The 18,919-nt window shown below is 38.6% G+C and overlaps 1 protein-coding gene across 2 annotated transcripts in view; it reads left to right on the forward strand.

Annotated features, from left to right (window-relative positions):
• Positions 1–3,378: 3,378 nt before the first annotated feature.
• Positions 3,379–18,919, forward strand: part of Hn (phenylalanine hydroxylase) — a 53,253-nt gene continuing 37,712 nt past the window's right edge. The window contains exon 1 of one of the 2 annotated variants that reach the window (XM_076176793.1): positions 3,379–3,458. Coding sequence is in view for 1 of the 2 variants with exons in the window: in XM_076176792.1 (XP_076032907.1) it covers positions 15,941–15,943 (3 nt within the window). In the remaining variant the exon portion in view is untranslated. Of the gene's footprint in view, positions 3,459–15,924; positions 15,944–18,919 lie in introns of those variants that run through there. The other variant, XM_076176792.1, reaches the window with a different exon arrangement.

Raw genomic sequence — 18,919 nt, forward strand, 5'->3', positions numbered from 1 at the left:
ACCGCGTTAAGCATTATCACTTTATTATTAACTTTGGTGTTTTCAGGAATGATAGCGAGAACGTCGTCTACTTATCTAAACCAGTGTGATCCCCCTACCATTAATTCTGATAAAGTTTTTTTTCCAGTAACTCCATATATAGAGAGCCCATCATTGCACTTAAAGGATTACCCATAGCAAGACCTCTGTGTTGTTCATACTCGTCACCATTAGAAGTAAACGGACCGAAATCTGCGCATATATCTATCAATTCTATATAATCTTGTTTTCTTACGGGTAAGTCAGCATTGTTCATATCTTTTATTACTCTCTTTACTGCCTCTAACGCACCGTCAGTGGAAACATTTGTAAATATTGCCTTAACATCATAGCTTACTAACTTTTTCCCCGTGAAATCTAAATCCCTTGGTCTTGTCAAAAGATCGTTAGAATTTTTCAAATGTGTATTACTGATCGACCCCATTGCCTGTGATAAGGGTTTGGATAGACATTTCGCTAGTCTGTGAGGTGCACTGCCAATCCCTGAAGTTATGGGTCGCATTGGAGCGTTAGGTTTGTGAATTTTTGGTATTCCTCTAAAAGTCCCATTAATTTCTTTCCTTTTTCAGTTTTATTGATAATTTTTCTGGCATGTATTTTGAATTTATCTGCTTCACTCGCTGCGAAACGTACATGTTTTTTTGTGATAAGTATTTTCGTCATCTAAAAGCTTCAACATTTTACTGATATAGTCCTCTTTTGATAGGATCACGATAACACCTCCTTTATCTGCATTGGTGATTACTAAGTCTTTGTCTAAGCCTAGATTTAATAAAGCTGTCTTGAACCTTCTGGGCATGAAGCATTCGTTTTTTATTGGCTAACGCTTGATAACATGTAACAATTCCCTGTTTGAATCATTTTTCAATATCGCTGTCACTCCATCTATAATTTCTCTTAATGAAATATGTGAACCCCCTTGTGTTAATACCAATGTCGAACTTAAGACCTAGCGATAGAGCTTGAATTACAGTATTTGATAATCTCCTATCTGAAAGATTTGTTATTATTTCACACCTTTCAATTTTATTCCAATCGCTGTTGTCACGTAGATTGTTTAATTTTCGCTGTAGTCTTTCATACTGTGATATCTTCTCTTTTTCTAATTTCCAAATTAGGTGTGATGTTATTTGCTCTTCAAATCTATAAGTACATTTATGAGTCGGTGGGCATATGTCTGATGGGCAAATGTCCGGTGACCAAATATCAGGTATCAGTGTTCCGGTTATTATGGACGTTTTTCCATATTAGTAGTTTCACTTTATCACGTAATGTTTCTATTTTGTTCTCAAAATAGATGTGTACTACAACGAAAAATGTCTACAGGATTGCTTGGAAGAAACAATGGTCTCAAACTGTCCGGAAATTTATTCAATTTGGAAGTGGGTAGAAACAACTTCGCCAACCTTGTAGTTAATGAATGGAATAAACTTCCTGCAGAGGCAGTGCAATTTAGTTCATTTCGAAGTTTTAAGAATCATTTAGATAAACACCTAAGCAAGATGCTGTAATGATTATCATTTATTTTATATTATTTGTTTTTGTTTTGTTATAATTTGTCTGTTTGATTCTCATTTATTATTATTATTTATCTGTCAATTTATTATTGTTTTCTATTTACCTGTTTGTTTAGTATTTAACTATACCTATGCATTTATTTATGTATTTTATTTGTTATTTACATTATTATAGTTTTTATTTATTCATTTCTTTTTACTATAATTTTTTTTTCGCATCCGACCTAGATATGGACCAAAAGGTCTCCTGTCGGCATGCTCCACCTTTGTAATCCTTTGTAATATATATATATATATATATATATATATATATATATATATGTATACATATATGTGTGTGTGTCTATACATATGTGTGTATATATATATATATATATATATATATATATATATACATATATATATATATATATATCTATTTATATATATATAATATATATATATTATATATATATATATATATAGTTGTGGTAAGTCCTATGGCAAGTTCGAGCATCCGCTATAGCTCAACTGCCTCTGACTTCAAAATTTACAATTTGGTCAGGTCCTACATTCAGGCCGAGTTTTTTTTTTCTACGTTATTAATTCAATTATTTATATTTATTAATTCATTCGCTTATTTATTCATTTATCTATCTATTCGTATGTTTATTAATCTAGTTATTGGTTATCTGATTTATTCATATATTCATCCATTTGTTTTTTATTAATTTATTTCCTTTTTATTTCTTTACTTATATATCTTATCATAGATTTATTCACTTATTTATTCATTTATTCATTCATCTATCTATTATTTACATATTTATATATTTGTCTATTTATTTACTTATTAACTTATTAATCTATTTATCCATATTTGTGTATCTATTTATTTATCTATTTACTTATCTATTCATTTACATATTCATTCACTTACTTATTAATCAATTTCCCTATTTACTTATTGTTACCACTTTTTGTATCGGAGACCGCGCCCGGAAATAGAAAGCAAATCACTTCAGGCCGGTGTTTCAGTCTGCCTGTCTGTCTGTGCTTGTCTTCATCCAGGTAAACCTATTACCGATAGGAAGGTCAGACCCTTCTACTTGTTATGTCCAGGGGTCAGTTATTACCATCACAAACACACGTTTGTCAAATACAAATACCCAGTTTTGTGCGAAAGTGCTCATTATGATATGTTTCTGCAGCTAGCATGCTTATAAATCGATCTGTTAAAGTTTCACGTCTATGACGTGTGATCTCTTTTCATTGGATGTTGATGTATCTCTCAGATGCCGTAAAGATACAAGCTATATGTAGAGGTGGGTGCTGATCTTAAGCTCATTCTGAGGATGACCAATCTATATAAACTTGTTTAAAGAATTAACCTATTAGGTTAGGTTAGGTCAGGGTAGGTCAGGTCACAGGGTAGGTCAGGTCAATGTTGGGGTGATCAATATTTACAAGCTCATTTCTAGGGTTGCTACTCTTTACAAGCTAATATGTAGGGTAGCGTGTCATTACATGGGTACTCTGTAAAAAAAAAAAAAAAAAAAAAACGCCAGATTTGCATCCTCTGTATTGCAGGATGGGTCAGCGTTTTGACCATGCCTTTTCCATATGCGTCAGAACTATATAAATATGCCTTTCCCTGTAATAATACAACTTTGATCACAAAAATCGTATCGATAATATAAATGCTTAACACAGAAATATATTTAATGTTCAACAACAAAAATTAGATTTGCATAATGTTAATTTGGGAGATGAGCAACGATTGATGGAAGACCATCTGTGAAGTAACTGGCAACTCGAGATTTGGTGAATTCTTTTAAAGTCGCACACGTTGTCAAGTGCGCGTTATTTCTCAAGAACACAGGAAGACCAGCAATACCTCCTCTCAACATACAAGACTTCGAAGTAAGCCTTTATATTCTTGGTGAAGATGTTTGTAGATAAGTATATTGTTCTTTCTTTCCCTTAAATCCGTCTTTGCCCCTTACATTTAAGTTTGAAAAATGTACCCGAGTGCACGACGATTCATTCTGAGTTTCACAGAATGTGACCGATAATGCGACGTCATGTCGTCGAGACAGAGAAGCGGATGTTGCAGAAGAGGTGACAGCTCAAGGTGTTAATTATTCTCTTATCGTTCCCGACTTGTGATCGGTGATTAAGTTAAGAGCGTCGGCGTTTACGCATGTAAATTGATAATGGCTAACTGCGATAACCACGATTTTTTTTTTTCTTCTTTTTACAAAAACCTGCTCTCCCTGGCACGCTTTGGTATCGTTTTTTATTGGATTGTTTTGACCAACAGTATGTTTATATATTTTACTTAATTGATTATATATATCTAATGGGTTCGGCTTGTGATTAAGTGTGTTTCAAACGCTTCTAAGTAACTTTAGTTCGAAGTTCGCGCGTGATCGCGTCCATGAATTGAATACGTTTCACAACACTGCAAATAATTCGAATACATTTTATAAGATATTATTTAATTCAGTTGTTAAATTGGTGATGGTTTTTGTATTCTAATGAATTGATTAGTCGGAAAATTTAATTCATTCAGTTCTTCTCCCTCGGTGACCAGAACTAAGATTTTGAAATTCTATTGTGTCCGTCTTTGTATAAAGCTTAGTCAGACGAAGAAATTGCAATATTTTTCATCTCCCAGTGATTTGAAACTTTTTCGTTTCCGGAGTGTTAAGGGCCATTTAAACGGTCAAGCGGTTTGTCAAACCCGGTTTGTCAAACAAGTGTTTGAAGTGACGTTTGACCATATGAACGGGGTATTTGGTTGTCAGACAAGTTTGTCAAACGTGTTTGACAAACCAAATACCGTATTCACACGATCAAATATCACTTCAAACACTTGTTTGACAAACAGTTTGACCGTGTAAATGCCCCTTTATGGAAATGAACGAAATAATCTGGTGGCAGACGAAATCAAAGCCACTCGAAGCGACACACAAAGGCCAAAGGAAGTATGACATAAAGTACGTGTTTGACCGATAACTTTGAAAGTAATATAAACATATTTTAGAAGAAAGTGAAAAAGAGTGCGGTGAAGTAAGTTAGATAGATAGATAGACTTTATTTGGCAATGAATCAATGTACATGAAGTGCAAATAATAACAAGAACACATAGTTCGGAATAATAAATGCAAATTGCCGAGGATAACACAAAAAGCATGTACGCTTATTTCCAGGTAAAAGGGAGAGGTTAAAAGGACCAATTGTACAAATGTTAAGTGAATGGACGATAGGTAGTTTAATTTTTTTTTAATAATGGTGTTGGTTTTGAGATGAATAGAGAGAGAAATGTGGAGATGAGGCAGAGATCGTGTTGGAAAGAGAGCTGCCAGACAAGGCAGACCAAAGAGTGCTGAGGAAGTTTAGAAATATGGAAAGAATGAATGTGGAAAGAACTAGTAAAAGAAGTGTGGAAACCAGAAGTGGATGGGTTGAACGTGAGAGGAAGACCACGAAGTGAAGGGACGGGGTAAAAGGGGCTGTGGGTGCAAGAGAAATGTCTGTCGAGCAAGGAAGAGAGATGGCAAAAGAGAGGAGTGAATGAAGAGATTGTGAATGTATAAAGAGATGACGCGGCTCGATTTTTTTTATTATATACATATATATATATGTATATATATATATATATATATATATATATTTTTTTTTTTTTTTTTTTTTTTTTTTTTTTTTTTTTTTTTTGTGGTGGTTAGCCACACGATGAAGCGGTTGGGGTAAGTCAGCTTCGGTTGTTAGGTGTTTCGTAGTGTGACAGGGAATGGGATGAGCCTTTATGCACGAGGTGCTAAGATAAGAGAGGCGATGAATGGTTTTTTGATAGGTGTATGGTAAGTGTATGCTTTGACTGTGTCATCCCCCCTTGGATAATAATGATGACAATAATAATAGTGATAATAATAGTAATAATAATAATAATGATAATAATAATAATAATGATAATAATAATAATAATAATAATATATAATAGTAATGATGACAATAATAATAATAATAATAATAATAATAATAATAATGTAATAATAAATAGTAATAATTGATAAAATTATGCTAATGATAATGTTAATAATGATAATAGTAATAATGACAATAAAAATGATGACAATAATAATAATTAATAGTAATAATAATTAATAATAATAATAATAATTAATAATAGTAATAACAAAATTATGATAATGTTAATAATAATAATAGTGTGGATAGGAGGTAAAAGGAACACGGGCTGAGGGAAATACTTATATTCCTGACTAGTTTCGCCTGAATGGCTTCTTCAAATTATAATAGTAATAATGACAATAATAATGATGATGATAATAATAACAATGTGATATTAATAATGATAAAAGTAATAATGATAGTAATAATGATATCTACCAAAAGACTTTTTCCCTCCTTATAACAGGGGTGGCCCACCCTACACCCATCCAACACGCATTTGTTGTCCCTTTTATCTTAAAGTGGTGGTACACTTGGCATTTCTCGCTAGCATGCTACTTGCTACTTGCTTTTGCTATTTCGTTTGAGTAGGAGCGATTTCTGTTACAATCTTTTGTTTTTTTCAAATTTCCAAATGTCAAATTACTCTTGCATCATACAGTAAGAAGCTAAATAACGCACAAAGATATGTTAAACCCATACCAATGTTAGACACATTATTGAGATGTTCTTACGGAAGTCTAGAATATTGTAACCGAAGTCGTTTCTGTTCAAACGAAGAAGCAAAAGCAAGTAGCATGCTAGCCTAGTGTGCCGACACCTTTAGCTCCTTCCGGATGAAGGGCGGCCATTCCTATCCAAAGGATTACAAAGGATTTACAAAGGCGGAGCATACCGACAGGAGACCTTTTGATCCATATCTAGGTCGGATGCGAAAAAAAATCATATTAATAATAAGATGATAAATAAAAACTATAATCATGTAAATAACAAATAAAATACATAAATAAATGCATAGGTATAGTTAAATAATAAACAAACGGTTCAGAACTGTGCAGCAAGACACAGCACCTCCACAGCAGGGCCCAAAGCCAAAGAGACTTTACCCCCACCAATCCATTACATTACGTGATATTAATTATGTTACTACTACTGCTATTCAAATTAACAATAGTAAGAGTCATAGCACAAGAGAGAATGCATCAAACTCGGACTCATAAAACGACTCGCCTTCGTCAACTGAACCAGCTCTCTTAAAGCCCATCTATACGGTCAAATGGTTTGTCAAACCCGGTTTGTCAAATAAGTGTTTGTAGTGATGTTTGACCATGTGAATAGGGCTTTAGGTTGTCAAAAACGTTTGTCAAACGTGTTTGACAACCAAATACCCCCATTCACACGGTCAAATATTACTTCAAACACTTGTTTGACATACCGTTTGATCACGTGAATGGCCCTTCAACCGACATTTCAAAACACCCTCTTATTGCATAACATCTACTACTACCACTACTACTACCACTATTACTATTATGACGTCAGAGGACTTATAGTCCTGTTGACCTGAAGCCTCAAAGGCTCCAAGAGAACGGCAGTCGGTTAGAGAGAGAGAGAGAGAGAGAGAGAGAGAGAGGGAAAAAAAGAGGTCAAGGGTGTTTGGGTGGCTGTTGTTGACCTGCAAGTTACTTAGAGAGAAGTGATATACGCGAAGACAGGATTTTGGTAACCCTCAATCGCAAACATAAAAACACACCAAAGGTCCTTTCCACCTTATAAGGGGGGGTAACCGAGTAAACAAATCCACAATAAAAAAAATCACACCCTCTCTCAGCACCTTGTGGATGATGGGTCATCCCTGTCTCCCGCCACATTGCTCGGATCGAAAGCAATTCACTGTGACAACGCTTCCACGGCAGACCTGGCTGGAGCTGGTACTCCAACATTTCCTTATATGGCAACCCCCTCCCCCATATAATGAAACGGTGGAGTTAAACCACACACACACACACACACACACACACACACACACACACACACACACACACACACACACACACACACACACACACACACACACACACACACACACACACACACACACAAGCAATACAGCAAACTTAGAAATGGTCTCACAGACATACCCGAACAATTATACGTCATGGAATGAAAAGGATTGAAGCTACTTTTTCCCATGCCCTTCTCTTTCCCATGCCCTTCTCTCCTCCTGTGCTTTTGGTTCATCCATAACTTTATAAGTAAAGTATGATTTCCGTTACGTCCTCCAGTCTACAACCTTAGCAACTTTCATCAGTAAACCACCTTATCTGGTTTTCGAGATCAACTTGGGAAAAAAAAACGCTTAGGGGCGTGACCTGAGCAAACGATTCGTCCTATTTTCAAACCCTGTGCTTCCATCCGTCTACTTTCACTTGTTCATTTATCTTTTTATTTTCCTTGTTTTTTTTTGTCTCTGTTCCTTCCTTCCTCTTCCCTCCACGATTCAACGCGATTTTCGGGATGACTCTTAAGATATTATTCTTGCTGACGCTGACTTTTTTTGGGGGGGGCGGACGGGGAAGCTAAGGGGACGCCGAGGGACTTTAAACGAACTCGATCTGAAGACTGAATTCGATTTTGGGTCCACTTCGAAGGTCCTCCCCCGACCTTCGAGCTTCTCCCTGACCCGATTTCTGACTTTTTTTCGGGGGAACGGGGGAGCTAAGGGGACGCCGAGGGACTTTAAACGAACTCGATCTGAAGACTGAGTTCGATTTTGGGTTCACTTCGAAGGTCCTCCCCCGACCCTCGAGCTTCTCCTTGACCCGATTTCGTCCCCACAACGTCGCACTCCTTTTTCTTCCAGCCTCTGGAAAGGAAAGATTTCAATCAATGTGCTACGTCACTCTTCCTCCAGTTGCTACCTTCTCTTCCTCCTCCTCCTTTTCTTCTTCCTCCTCCTCCTCCTCCTCTTACTCTTCACCTGAAGCTATCCCCCTCCTCCTCCTCTTACTCTTCACCCTCCTCCTCTCCCGTGACAGACAAGAAAAGGAGAGTCAACCCAAAAGCGACACGATGGACTTCGACAAGAACTCCACCTGCTGCTGCGAATTCTTCAACCTCTGGACAGCAGAGTCATTCCGCTCATCTGAACAGAATCGTCTGGAGGCTCTCAGAAGAAATAAACAAAAAGATTGTGACCGTCAGGTGCTGCTTCATCCATATGGGATTTAACCCTCAGAATGGCAGGCGGAGGGGGAGGGGGAGGGGGAGGGGGTTCCCCTCACTCAAAAGAAATCACTTGGTAGCTTAAAGGAGTCAAAGACGACCGTCGTCGCCGCCCATGAGGTAGAAGACGTCTGTGCCCCTCACCCGGAGGATCTCCACTCATCCTTCAGAGTCCCTTTCCCTCTTCTCTCTCTCTATCTATCTCTCTATCTATCTCTCTCTCTCTCTCTCTCTCTCTCTCTCTCTCTCTCTCTCTCTCTCTCTCTCTCTCTCTCTCTCTCTCTCTCTCTCTCTCTCTCCCTCACTCCCCATGGCCTCCCTCTATCAGGATTTGCATCTGGACAGTCAGGAGACGCGTCATGATACCCGAGGCATAAAAATTCACATGATGCCAAATCTCATGGACAAAGACCCGACAGGATATCTCAATAGGCAACCAGAAGAACACTGAGACAGGGAATGTCCTCATCTCCCCTGTGCAGCAGACTCCATCCAAATGCTATCCAGCTCTCTTAGATGTTCCATGGGTCAGTTGTTTAGTTTTGTTCGTCAACAAATAAAGAATGTGATTTATGGGTCACCATGTTTTTTTTTTTGTGAATTTCTTTAAAAAAAATTCTCCAATGGAATGGCTACAAACCCACTAAGTTCCTGAATTTACAAACAGTGCTGAATGTACACGAGGGAATTAGGTAACTAAAACCTATAAGTAAGATTGAATTAAGAGATGAATCGAATCACCTGGCGGCAGCAGGATTAAAAGATAAAGTACCACCCGTCAACTCATGGGATCAAACAAAACTAGGACTTAAGTCAGGTTTCGGAATTCGGGCCCTCGTCTTTCAACGCATTATTCCCACGCCCAGTGGCACAGGAGCTCAGCTGCTGTATATTCAGAGGCTGTAGTGGCTAATTACCTCAGGGCATGACGTCACCCAGAAGGTCAGCGCTGATTGGCTGACCGGCCGGTCGTACCACGATGGAATCGTCTTTCCCCAGGCGGATCAAGGTTCAAGTCCAGAGCTGTTTTCAACTTCGACCATCGTCCACTCCTGTCATACAGTTCAGGGGAATTGCGTTTTAAATCATTATTGGTATAGTTTATAATACAGTCATGTAAAATCATTCATTTATTATCTAAAATAATAATTGTACCCGAGAAGAGAGGCCTGAGAGTGGTGAGGTCAAGCCATCCATGATATCACAACCTGACAAACAGTAAATGCAGAATAATGTTAACTAATCATATCACATGTAGAGTTCATGTTCTCGAGAGCTGGAGACGTTGGGATCTCACACACCTCCGACAGAAGTCACCACCTTTGCCCTGTGTGCTCGGATTCTTTGGTCGAAGTCAGAGTCACAAAGAGAAGTCGATGAATTGAGACGCTGTTGGAATGGTCCAGAAATCTCCTAAGTCTTTGACATATGTATAGGTTTGCTTTGGCTGAATGATATTATCTGACGGCAGCCAGGATCAATATAGGAATCAAACGTATATTCCAGATGATGTCATCTTAGTTGATATTCATTATTCTTAAAGATAAAGACGGAAAAATGTAGCTTTGATCCATAGGATTTATTGTTGACACTGCATATGACCTTGACCATGGACTGAAAGTTATTAAAGTCAATAGACACCTGGCTTGAGTCCGGAGGAATATAGCTTGAAAGTTTGATTAAGTTTATATACAGATGTTCTGGAGCTATTGGATACACACATTCTCTCTCTCTATCTCTCTCTCTCTCTCTCTCTCTCTCTCTCTCTCTCTCTCTCTCTCTCTCTCTCTCTCTCTCTCTCTCTCAAACACACACACACACACACACACACACACACACACACACACAAACACATACACATACACAGCTAATTTTGGATTCAGTAAAGGAAGATCATGTGTTTCAAACTTTGTTTTTTTCAAGAGCGATTGATGCATTAAGAAGATGGCTGGGTGGACTGTGTATACCTGGATCTGGAGAAAGCTTTTGACAAGGTAGCCCATATAAGATTAATATACAGAAAGGTTCAAATGGAGTCAGCTTTTTGAAGAATAGGTTAAAGGGCTGGTTGTGAAGGATAAGTTTTATAACTTTGTTATAATAGGACTTTTGTGTATTAATAACATTAAGCACCTGAGAATGAACGACGTATTTGCGATGTTGCGTGTTAAATGTAAGATTACACAACCCAGCAAGCAAGTATAGCTTCGATAACGCCATATAGCGAAAAAAGTGAAAGCCCTCTTATTTTCTCTCCCCTAAACCTCTCTCCACCTTAAGCTAAAAGAGAGAGAGAGAGAGAGAAAGAAAGAAAACCGAATGTAAAAAAAAAACAATGGAAGTGTTATTGAGTCCCGATTTAAGTCCAGGAAACAGTGCATAAGTGTCAGGAATAGGACTAAAAAGGCATTAGGATTTATTACTGGGACAGTTATAGTGATAGTTAGACCCATCCTTGACTATACGGTATAGTTTCGGTCTCCATCCCATAGAATGGACATTAATTCACTAGAATCGGTAGAACGGAGAAGGACCAAAATTATACAAGGGCTTAGAAATTTACTATACAAAGACTGGAGTAGATACCTTGACTTACACTCTCTGGAAAGATGAAGAATGCTGGGTGATCTAATAGAGATATTCAAATAGGTCAGATGCTTTAACAAGTGATGCAGACAAGGTCATCATATTAAGACAGCAGGCATGACTCGTAGTAATGTATTTAAATTGGAAAAGTTTATATTTAAGAAGGACATAGGCGAGACCTGGATTAGCAACAGAGTGGTTAACGAATGGAATAGACTCAGTAACCACGTAATGAGCGCTGAAACTATTAGTTGTTTAAAGAGAAGATTAGATAACTTTATGCACAGAGATGACGGGTGGCCAGGAACATGGAGCTGCTTAGTTTAGGCCTTATGGTCTCTTGCAATAAGAGGGCTGGAGATTTGGTATGGGCTAAGGCAGCAACAGGCATCATTATCTTGGACAAAATACAAGGAGCCCTTGACTCAGGCGGACAATTCATCCACGCGACGACCAGGAAACGATTGATTTGTCCACCGACAGCGTGCCTTTCTGCCCCTCTTTTGTTATGTATAAATTGGCCAATTTGTACATAACAAAAGAGGGAGAGAAAGGGATGCGGCAACGTGTCATGCCGGAACACCAATCAACGCCGCCTGCCGCTGGGGTGAGTTGTCCGCCGTTCGGTCGGCGCTGTCGGTGGACAAATTATCCGACTCCTGGTCGTCGTGTGGGACCATGGAAGTCCAGCAAACCCTGGAAAAAAAATCATGAAATTCCAGTACTTCATAAAAGATCCGAAAGTCATGAAATTCCAACACCCTCTGCAAACAAAAAAAATCCAAAAAGTCATGTAATTCCAACACCCTCTGCAAAAAAAAAAAATCCAAAAAGTCATGAAATTCCAGTACTTCGTGAAAATATCCATAAGTCATTAAATTCCAGCACCTTATGAAAAAAATAAAAGCCATGAAATTCCAGCACCTCACGAAAAAGTGATAAATCATGAAAGTCCAACACTTTATGAAAAAAATCAAGTCATGAAATTCCAACACCCCTAAAAAAAATCAAAAAATCATGAAATTCCTGCACGTAAAAAAAAAAATCAAAATGTCGTAGAAACCCAGTACCTCATGAAAAAAAAAATCATGAAATTCTGGAGCTTCGTGAAAAAAAAATAAAACCTCATGGAATTCCAGCACCTCGTGGTAAATCTTAAGGTGATGACGTAGGTTCGCATCCATGCGCCTCTTCACCTGAACTGAACTATGTAAGGCCCCCGGAACTGGATACATCTGGGGAGTATTCCCCTTCTGGGCAGGAATGTTGTTGTGACCCAAATGCAAATTCCGGGAAGTGTAGACGTCACTTTTTCTGTCGGACCCGCGGCGTTCAGCCTCCGGATGGTCTCGTTATGTAAGTCTCCGACTTCGGTCGTCGCAAGATTCTTCTCAATAACTTGCACGTCTCCTCTCCCTAGACGCTGCAACAAACGGTTCTATTCACCCGAAGGAACACTCATGAGCCTGGTCAATACTTTCTAAGTTTAGAAACAAGGTTCGACTGGTTTTCTAGTTAAAGTTTATCTGGCTTATTGGATTGTCTATACAATATATCGGTAGTTTTCATAAGTATAGCCAATAAGTATGCTCGTTGGCCGAACGGATTAAAGCGTCGCTACTTGCGGCGGAGGTCAAGTTGACAGGAGTTCGAGTCTTGCCGCCAGCGTGTTACTAATTCCAGAAAGACTCCGATTCCCAGAAGAACTTTCTGAAATTTTGGTTAAAGCAGACCTTTCCGTACCCGATATCAGAAACTTTCGAATTGTGGAGATTTCCCCCATTAGAGAGAACGACGCCTAAAACGACACCCACCCCAGCAACAGCTCTTACAGCAATTTATGATTTTATTCTGGCTGCCGTCAGGTGATTTTATTCAGATGCGTGGCCAATCCCTCGGTGAATCAAACAGGTGAACATCGTTCCACGCTCATTGTTCACTCAACGTTCACATTTTTACCCAGTAACTCACCCCCTCTCCCCAACCGCCACCACCACAACCTTCTCTCCGTTCAGCTCCAGAAGTCAATCTCTATTTTTATCCTTCTTTAACATCCTATTGTGATATCCTTCTCGCCTCTCCTCATCTGCCCTTTCCTCCTCCCCACTTCCTATTCTCCTACCCTCCCCCACTGCCTTCCTGCTCCCCTCCAACACCCTCCTTCCTCCTCTCCTCACCACTCACTAACGAACTTGTATTACTTAGCTTCGGTTATCGACAGAAGCAATAAGGTCTACATTACTGTTTATCAACGATAGCAATATAGTTCTTAAGGGTGGGGGGATCACCCTATATTGAATAAAATGCTTGTCGCAGTCAGAAAACACACAAACACACACACACACACACACACACACACACACACACACACACACACACACACACACACACAAACACACACAATTCCTCATTCGGTAACCGAAGGATTACTTAGATTATCTAATTCTAAGCTGACGCCAAGTGATTTCATTCAGATCATTGTATAACCCATTTCGATTATTTCTGTTCTTGATTTTGTTATATTAAGCGTCGGATGATTTTATCTACTTGTGTGGTATGGAATAGATATAAGAAAAACTTACCCGTAACGGACTACTCCTGAGAGAATAGAACAAAGGACATCACTTATCAAACTTAAGCACCGAAGGAGCTGTCTTGCAATTCACTTTTTTGAAAAATTACACTGGTCAACAAAGAATTTGTCCCAAGGAAAACAATAGCTGTATCTTACATGTTTTTGCATGCAGAATCCAAAAATAATGTCCATTTTTTCCATCACCCACAGTTTTTGTGTTCCACGGTATGTTACGTTACGTGTGTTACGTGGAATAAATTTCAATCAAGCGGTTGGCAACACTGAGTTTGGCAACACTGCGTGAGATTGTTATACGTTTGGCAGTACTGTGTTTGAAGTGTTGGTGTGAGATTGTGTAGTGCGCATTTGTGTGGCAATAAGTTTGTGGTATTGTACAGTAGCGTACCCGCTATTCACATTCACATTGCCAAGAAAATCCATAAACCACCCAGACAATTTTTGCTTTACTTGCGGTGTATTGACATTCAAGTCACAAAGACGGTGTTTCACGCCACTGATTAAAATGTGTTATGAACATTATTTTGGCTGCAAACTGGGAAACCAGGATAAACGCTGGGCCTCTCATGTGTGTTGTGTAACCTGTGTTAGGCTTCTCACTGCATGGGCGAAAGGTTCACGCCATGTGCCTTTTGCCATCCCTATGGTTTGGAGAGAACCAAAAAATCATACTTCAGATTGCTACTTCTGCATAACAAATATAAAAAGTATAACATAAACACCCAAGCATATTGTAAAACATCCTAATTTATCATCTGCTATGAGACCAGTACCTCACAGTCAAGACCTTCCAAAACAAATGGAACTAAGTGATGATGATGTCAAGTGAGGAGGTTATGGAAAAAGAAACAAGACATGCACTTTCAGCCAATCTGTTCTTCAAGTGAACCACATTTATTGAGTCAGGAAGATCTGAATGATCTTGCACGGGATTTAAACTTGTCAAAAAAGCAATCTGAACTTTTTGCTTCCAGGTTAAAGGGCTGGAATCTTCCCCAGAAAGAATCCAAATTTAGTTTTTATCGTAAGCGACATTGTAGTTTTAAACAGGTTTTCTCACTTGAGGATGGTGTGGTGTTTTGCAATATTCTGTTATGGAGGAACTTAACCATAAATATAACAGGAATGAGTGGCGCTTGTTTATTGACTCTTCAAAAGTGAGCTTGAAAGCTGTTTTGCTCCACAATGGAAATAAGTTTCCTTCTGTTCCTCTGACCCATGCAGCTAACATGAAGGAAACATATGAGAGTATGAAGCTTCTATAGCAAAAAATTAAGTATGAAGAACTTAAATGGAATATTTGTGGTGACCTAAAGGATGTGGCACTTTTACTTGGAATGCAACTGGGTTACACAATGTTTTGTTGCTTTCTCTGTGAGTGGGACAGTCGGGATAAGAAGAATCATTATGAAAAGAATGTGTGGCCGAAATGATCTCTGATCCAAGGAGAGAAGAATATTGTCAATCCTTTTCTTGTTGATTCAGAGAAAATTGATCTGCCTCCTCTGTATATTGAGCTAGGATTGATGAAAAAATATATATGTATGGATAGAACCGGCAAGGGATTCACACATTTGAAAAATAAGTTTCCTAAAGTTACGCAAAAATCAAAGAAGGTATTTTTGTTGGACCACAGATTAGGGAGTTGATGAGAGACCAGAACTTTGATGAAGAGCTAAATGATCTTGAAAAAGCTGGACGGTTGTAATTCAAGAAAGTTTACGCAAAGTTTTTGGGGGAATCACAAAGCAAATAACTATCATGAAATCGTAAAAGAGCTACTGACATCCTACAGAGCCTTGGGATGCAATATGAGCCTAAAAACTTACTTTCTAGATTCTCACTTGAACTTTTTCCCTGCAAATCTTGGCGCCGTCAATAACGACCACGGTGAGGGGTTTCACCAGGACATTCTGAACATGGAAACCCGGTATCAAGGCAAATGAAGCTTTTCAGTGTTGGCTGATTACTGTTGGACATTGAAAAGGGATCTCCCAGAAGCAAAATCATACATTTCAGCATATTAATGGTAAGTTTCATTGAAATATCAGCCTCATTTATTAGTTATAATTGCCTAAAATCTAATATGTTTTCACAGAAAAACTATGCCTGATAGAAAATTTCTGAAAACATATTTTAATTCAACAGAAAAAAAGATATCAAGTTCACCTCTTTTTACTTGTGGGACAGGTATTTTGTTAAATTTTGTTGACCAGTGTTTCTTTAATTTTATTGTTTTAAGTTATTATTTGCATTTATCTATTTGTATTTATCTATTTGTTTAATCAATTAACTAATTCGTTAATCACTTTTCTATTTACTTAACTATATAAAATTCTAAAGAGCTCAAGTTTTAGTATTAAGGAGAAGAGAATTCCAGAGCCCCCCAATAAAAATAAAATAAGACAGCAGATAATGTCTTCAAGTGAAAAACTAAAGCCTGCTTGAAAGTGTTTATGAAGGGTTCTTAAAAATCGAGGTCATGGCCCAGAACTAGGTCACAAACTATTGTATCATAGATACGTATGTGAATGATAAGTAGCATGTATTAATCATCATCAATCGCCACAGAGGTGACAAAGGTACCACTGCAGCATTAAGGTCGCGAAGATTGACACATAACATCGGTCTGAATCGCGATGGAAGAAAAGTTGAAAGAAAATTTGTGTAGACCACGTAAAAAGAAATGCGTTAAAAGAGGCGCGTAAAAAGAAGTTCGTGAAAAGAGACGCGTAAAATGAGGCGCGTAAAAAGAGGCGCGTAAAAAGAGGCGCGTAAAGAGGCGTGTGATAAGGAACGCGTGAAAAGGGAACGCGTAAGATGGAACGCATCAAGGAGCAAGTATGCAGATCTCTGGTGGCAGTTTTATAATATACACACGCGCTCACACACAAACATACACACACACAACGAGTTGTTTGGCGAGTGGCTCCTGTGTTACCTAAGGTATTCATACGTATTTACGAACACACAGGTATATGCGCGAGCGAGCGCGCACACACACACACACACACACACACACACACACACACACACACACACACACACACACACACACACACACACACACACATGCACACACACAAACACACAGTGTGGCGCAGTGGTAGAGTTCTCGGCTGCCACTACGGCGGTCCTGGCTCGAATCCCACCGAGGGCTGAAATAATTTCAGTATCGCTGCGCTGCGAGTCGTTACTCCAGCTCTCGTGGGCGGGGAGTTGGGTGTGTGTGTGCGTGTAAGGTCACAGTATAACCCATAGTTTGGTCATATATGAGCTCTGAGCTCTCTTCCGGGAGGGAAATAGCTGTCGATCACGAGTCCAACACGTGATCCAAGACCATGGTTAATTACACACACACACACACACACACACACACACACACACACACACACACACACACACACACACACACACACACACACACACATCCGAGGTGCACTTCTTGCCAGTGTTGCATTTCGGTGGAACCACTTAATCAGTATGGTCGAACCGACTTAGTTGGTGAACTCAGTACATAACAATCACAGCCATACAACACGCTCAACGCTCCTGATGCACTTCACAGCATACAACAGGATTAGGTTACCTTGATGAGGTATAGAGGCTGTGTCGTCTTCCAGAGGATAGATCGATGATTCTGCGGTGGATTCTCAAGGTTGAACACATATATATTCATAATACGCCTAGCGTGCCGTATTTGGCTTACGTACTGTACATTACATGAGTGGAATACATATATTCTTTCTTGATATGTTATTATTAATATTTTGTATATTTTTTCTTTGTGCCATTGTGTTGGTTGTGTATTAGTTCTCTGTGGGGTACAGGGTGAATAGTTAAGGAAGTCAAATAGAAAATGTAGGAAAGATCACTAGAACGCAAGCGTTAACTTCTGCTACCGGACTGCTTAACCGAAGGGTTACCACGGAATTGAATAAATCACTCCATCTATAGTCAGAATGAAAATAAAACGATCACTTGTTACAAAAGGTGTTCATAGAGGTAGGTTATAATCACTTTTCAACCGAGGGAGAATGTCATGGAGATAAATGAAATTGTCTGGCGGCAGGCAGAATGGGGGAAAATGTTACCCGGTACGGAAGGGGTTGAGTCGTCGTTCCATGCGCTTAACGCGTGGACACCCCGTGCATTCGAGTCGCACAGCGCAGCCGAACGAGTACATATATAGGCTCGGCCACACAGCACCGCTTTATCTATTTATGTACTTATTCTTATTACTATCCACATATTATGTTTATTTATCTGTTTAATATATATTCTTATATTATCCCTCACTTCATTTATTTATTAATTTGATTAGTTTTTTATGATCATCCGAACGAGTACATATTTAGGCTTGGCCACACAGCACCGCTTTATCTATTTATGTACTTATTCTTATTACTATCCACATATTATGTTTATTTATCTGTTTAATATATATTCTTATGTTATCTCTCACTTCAGTTATTTATTAATTTTATTAGTTTTTTATGATATAGTTTTTTATACATTCGAAATGTAGATAAATTTATTATATACTTGTAATAAGAGTAACTGTTTTCTCGAGTTCCACGAGGGATGGCTAAAGTCTTTGGGCCCACCTGTAGATCTCTCTGGGAAGAAACATTGGAACGTTGTTTTTGTTGTATGATGGTGTTTTTAGGTCACTGGCTTATAGTAGTTGTTAGTCAACAACCCTTTTATGTGAAAAGGTGGAGGAATTGTATTTCATTATTGATAAGCTGAACGTATCCCTGGGATGAAAGAGAGATTCAAGGAGGATATCAGAAACGAGGGATAGCAGGATTTAGAAGTGATCAGGTTTCTTTTTTGAGTGGATATTAGTATCCTGTCATGAAATAATGTCAGGTAACTCTGGTCCAGAGGGCTGTCACCGAAGTTTCCAGAACAGTGGATAAGACTTATATAATCAATACCTCATATAAACATTTTGCATTTACATATTCATTCATTTACTCACCGATCTATTCATTCATTG

This window comes from Oratosquilla oratoria, chromosome 39 (genome assembly GCF_046742065.1).
Source record: "Oratosquilla oratoria isolate Oo_2021 chromosome 39, ASM4674206v1, whole genome shotgun sequence".
Taxonomy (NCBI): domain Eukaryota; kingdom Metazoa; phylum Arthropoda; class Malacostraca; order Stomatopoda; family Squillidae; genus Oratosquilla; species Oratosquilla oratoria.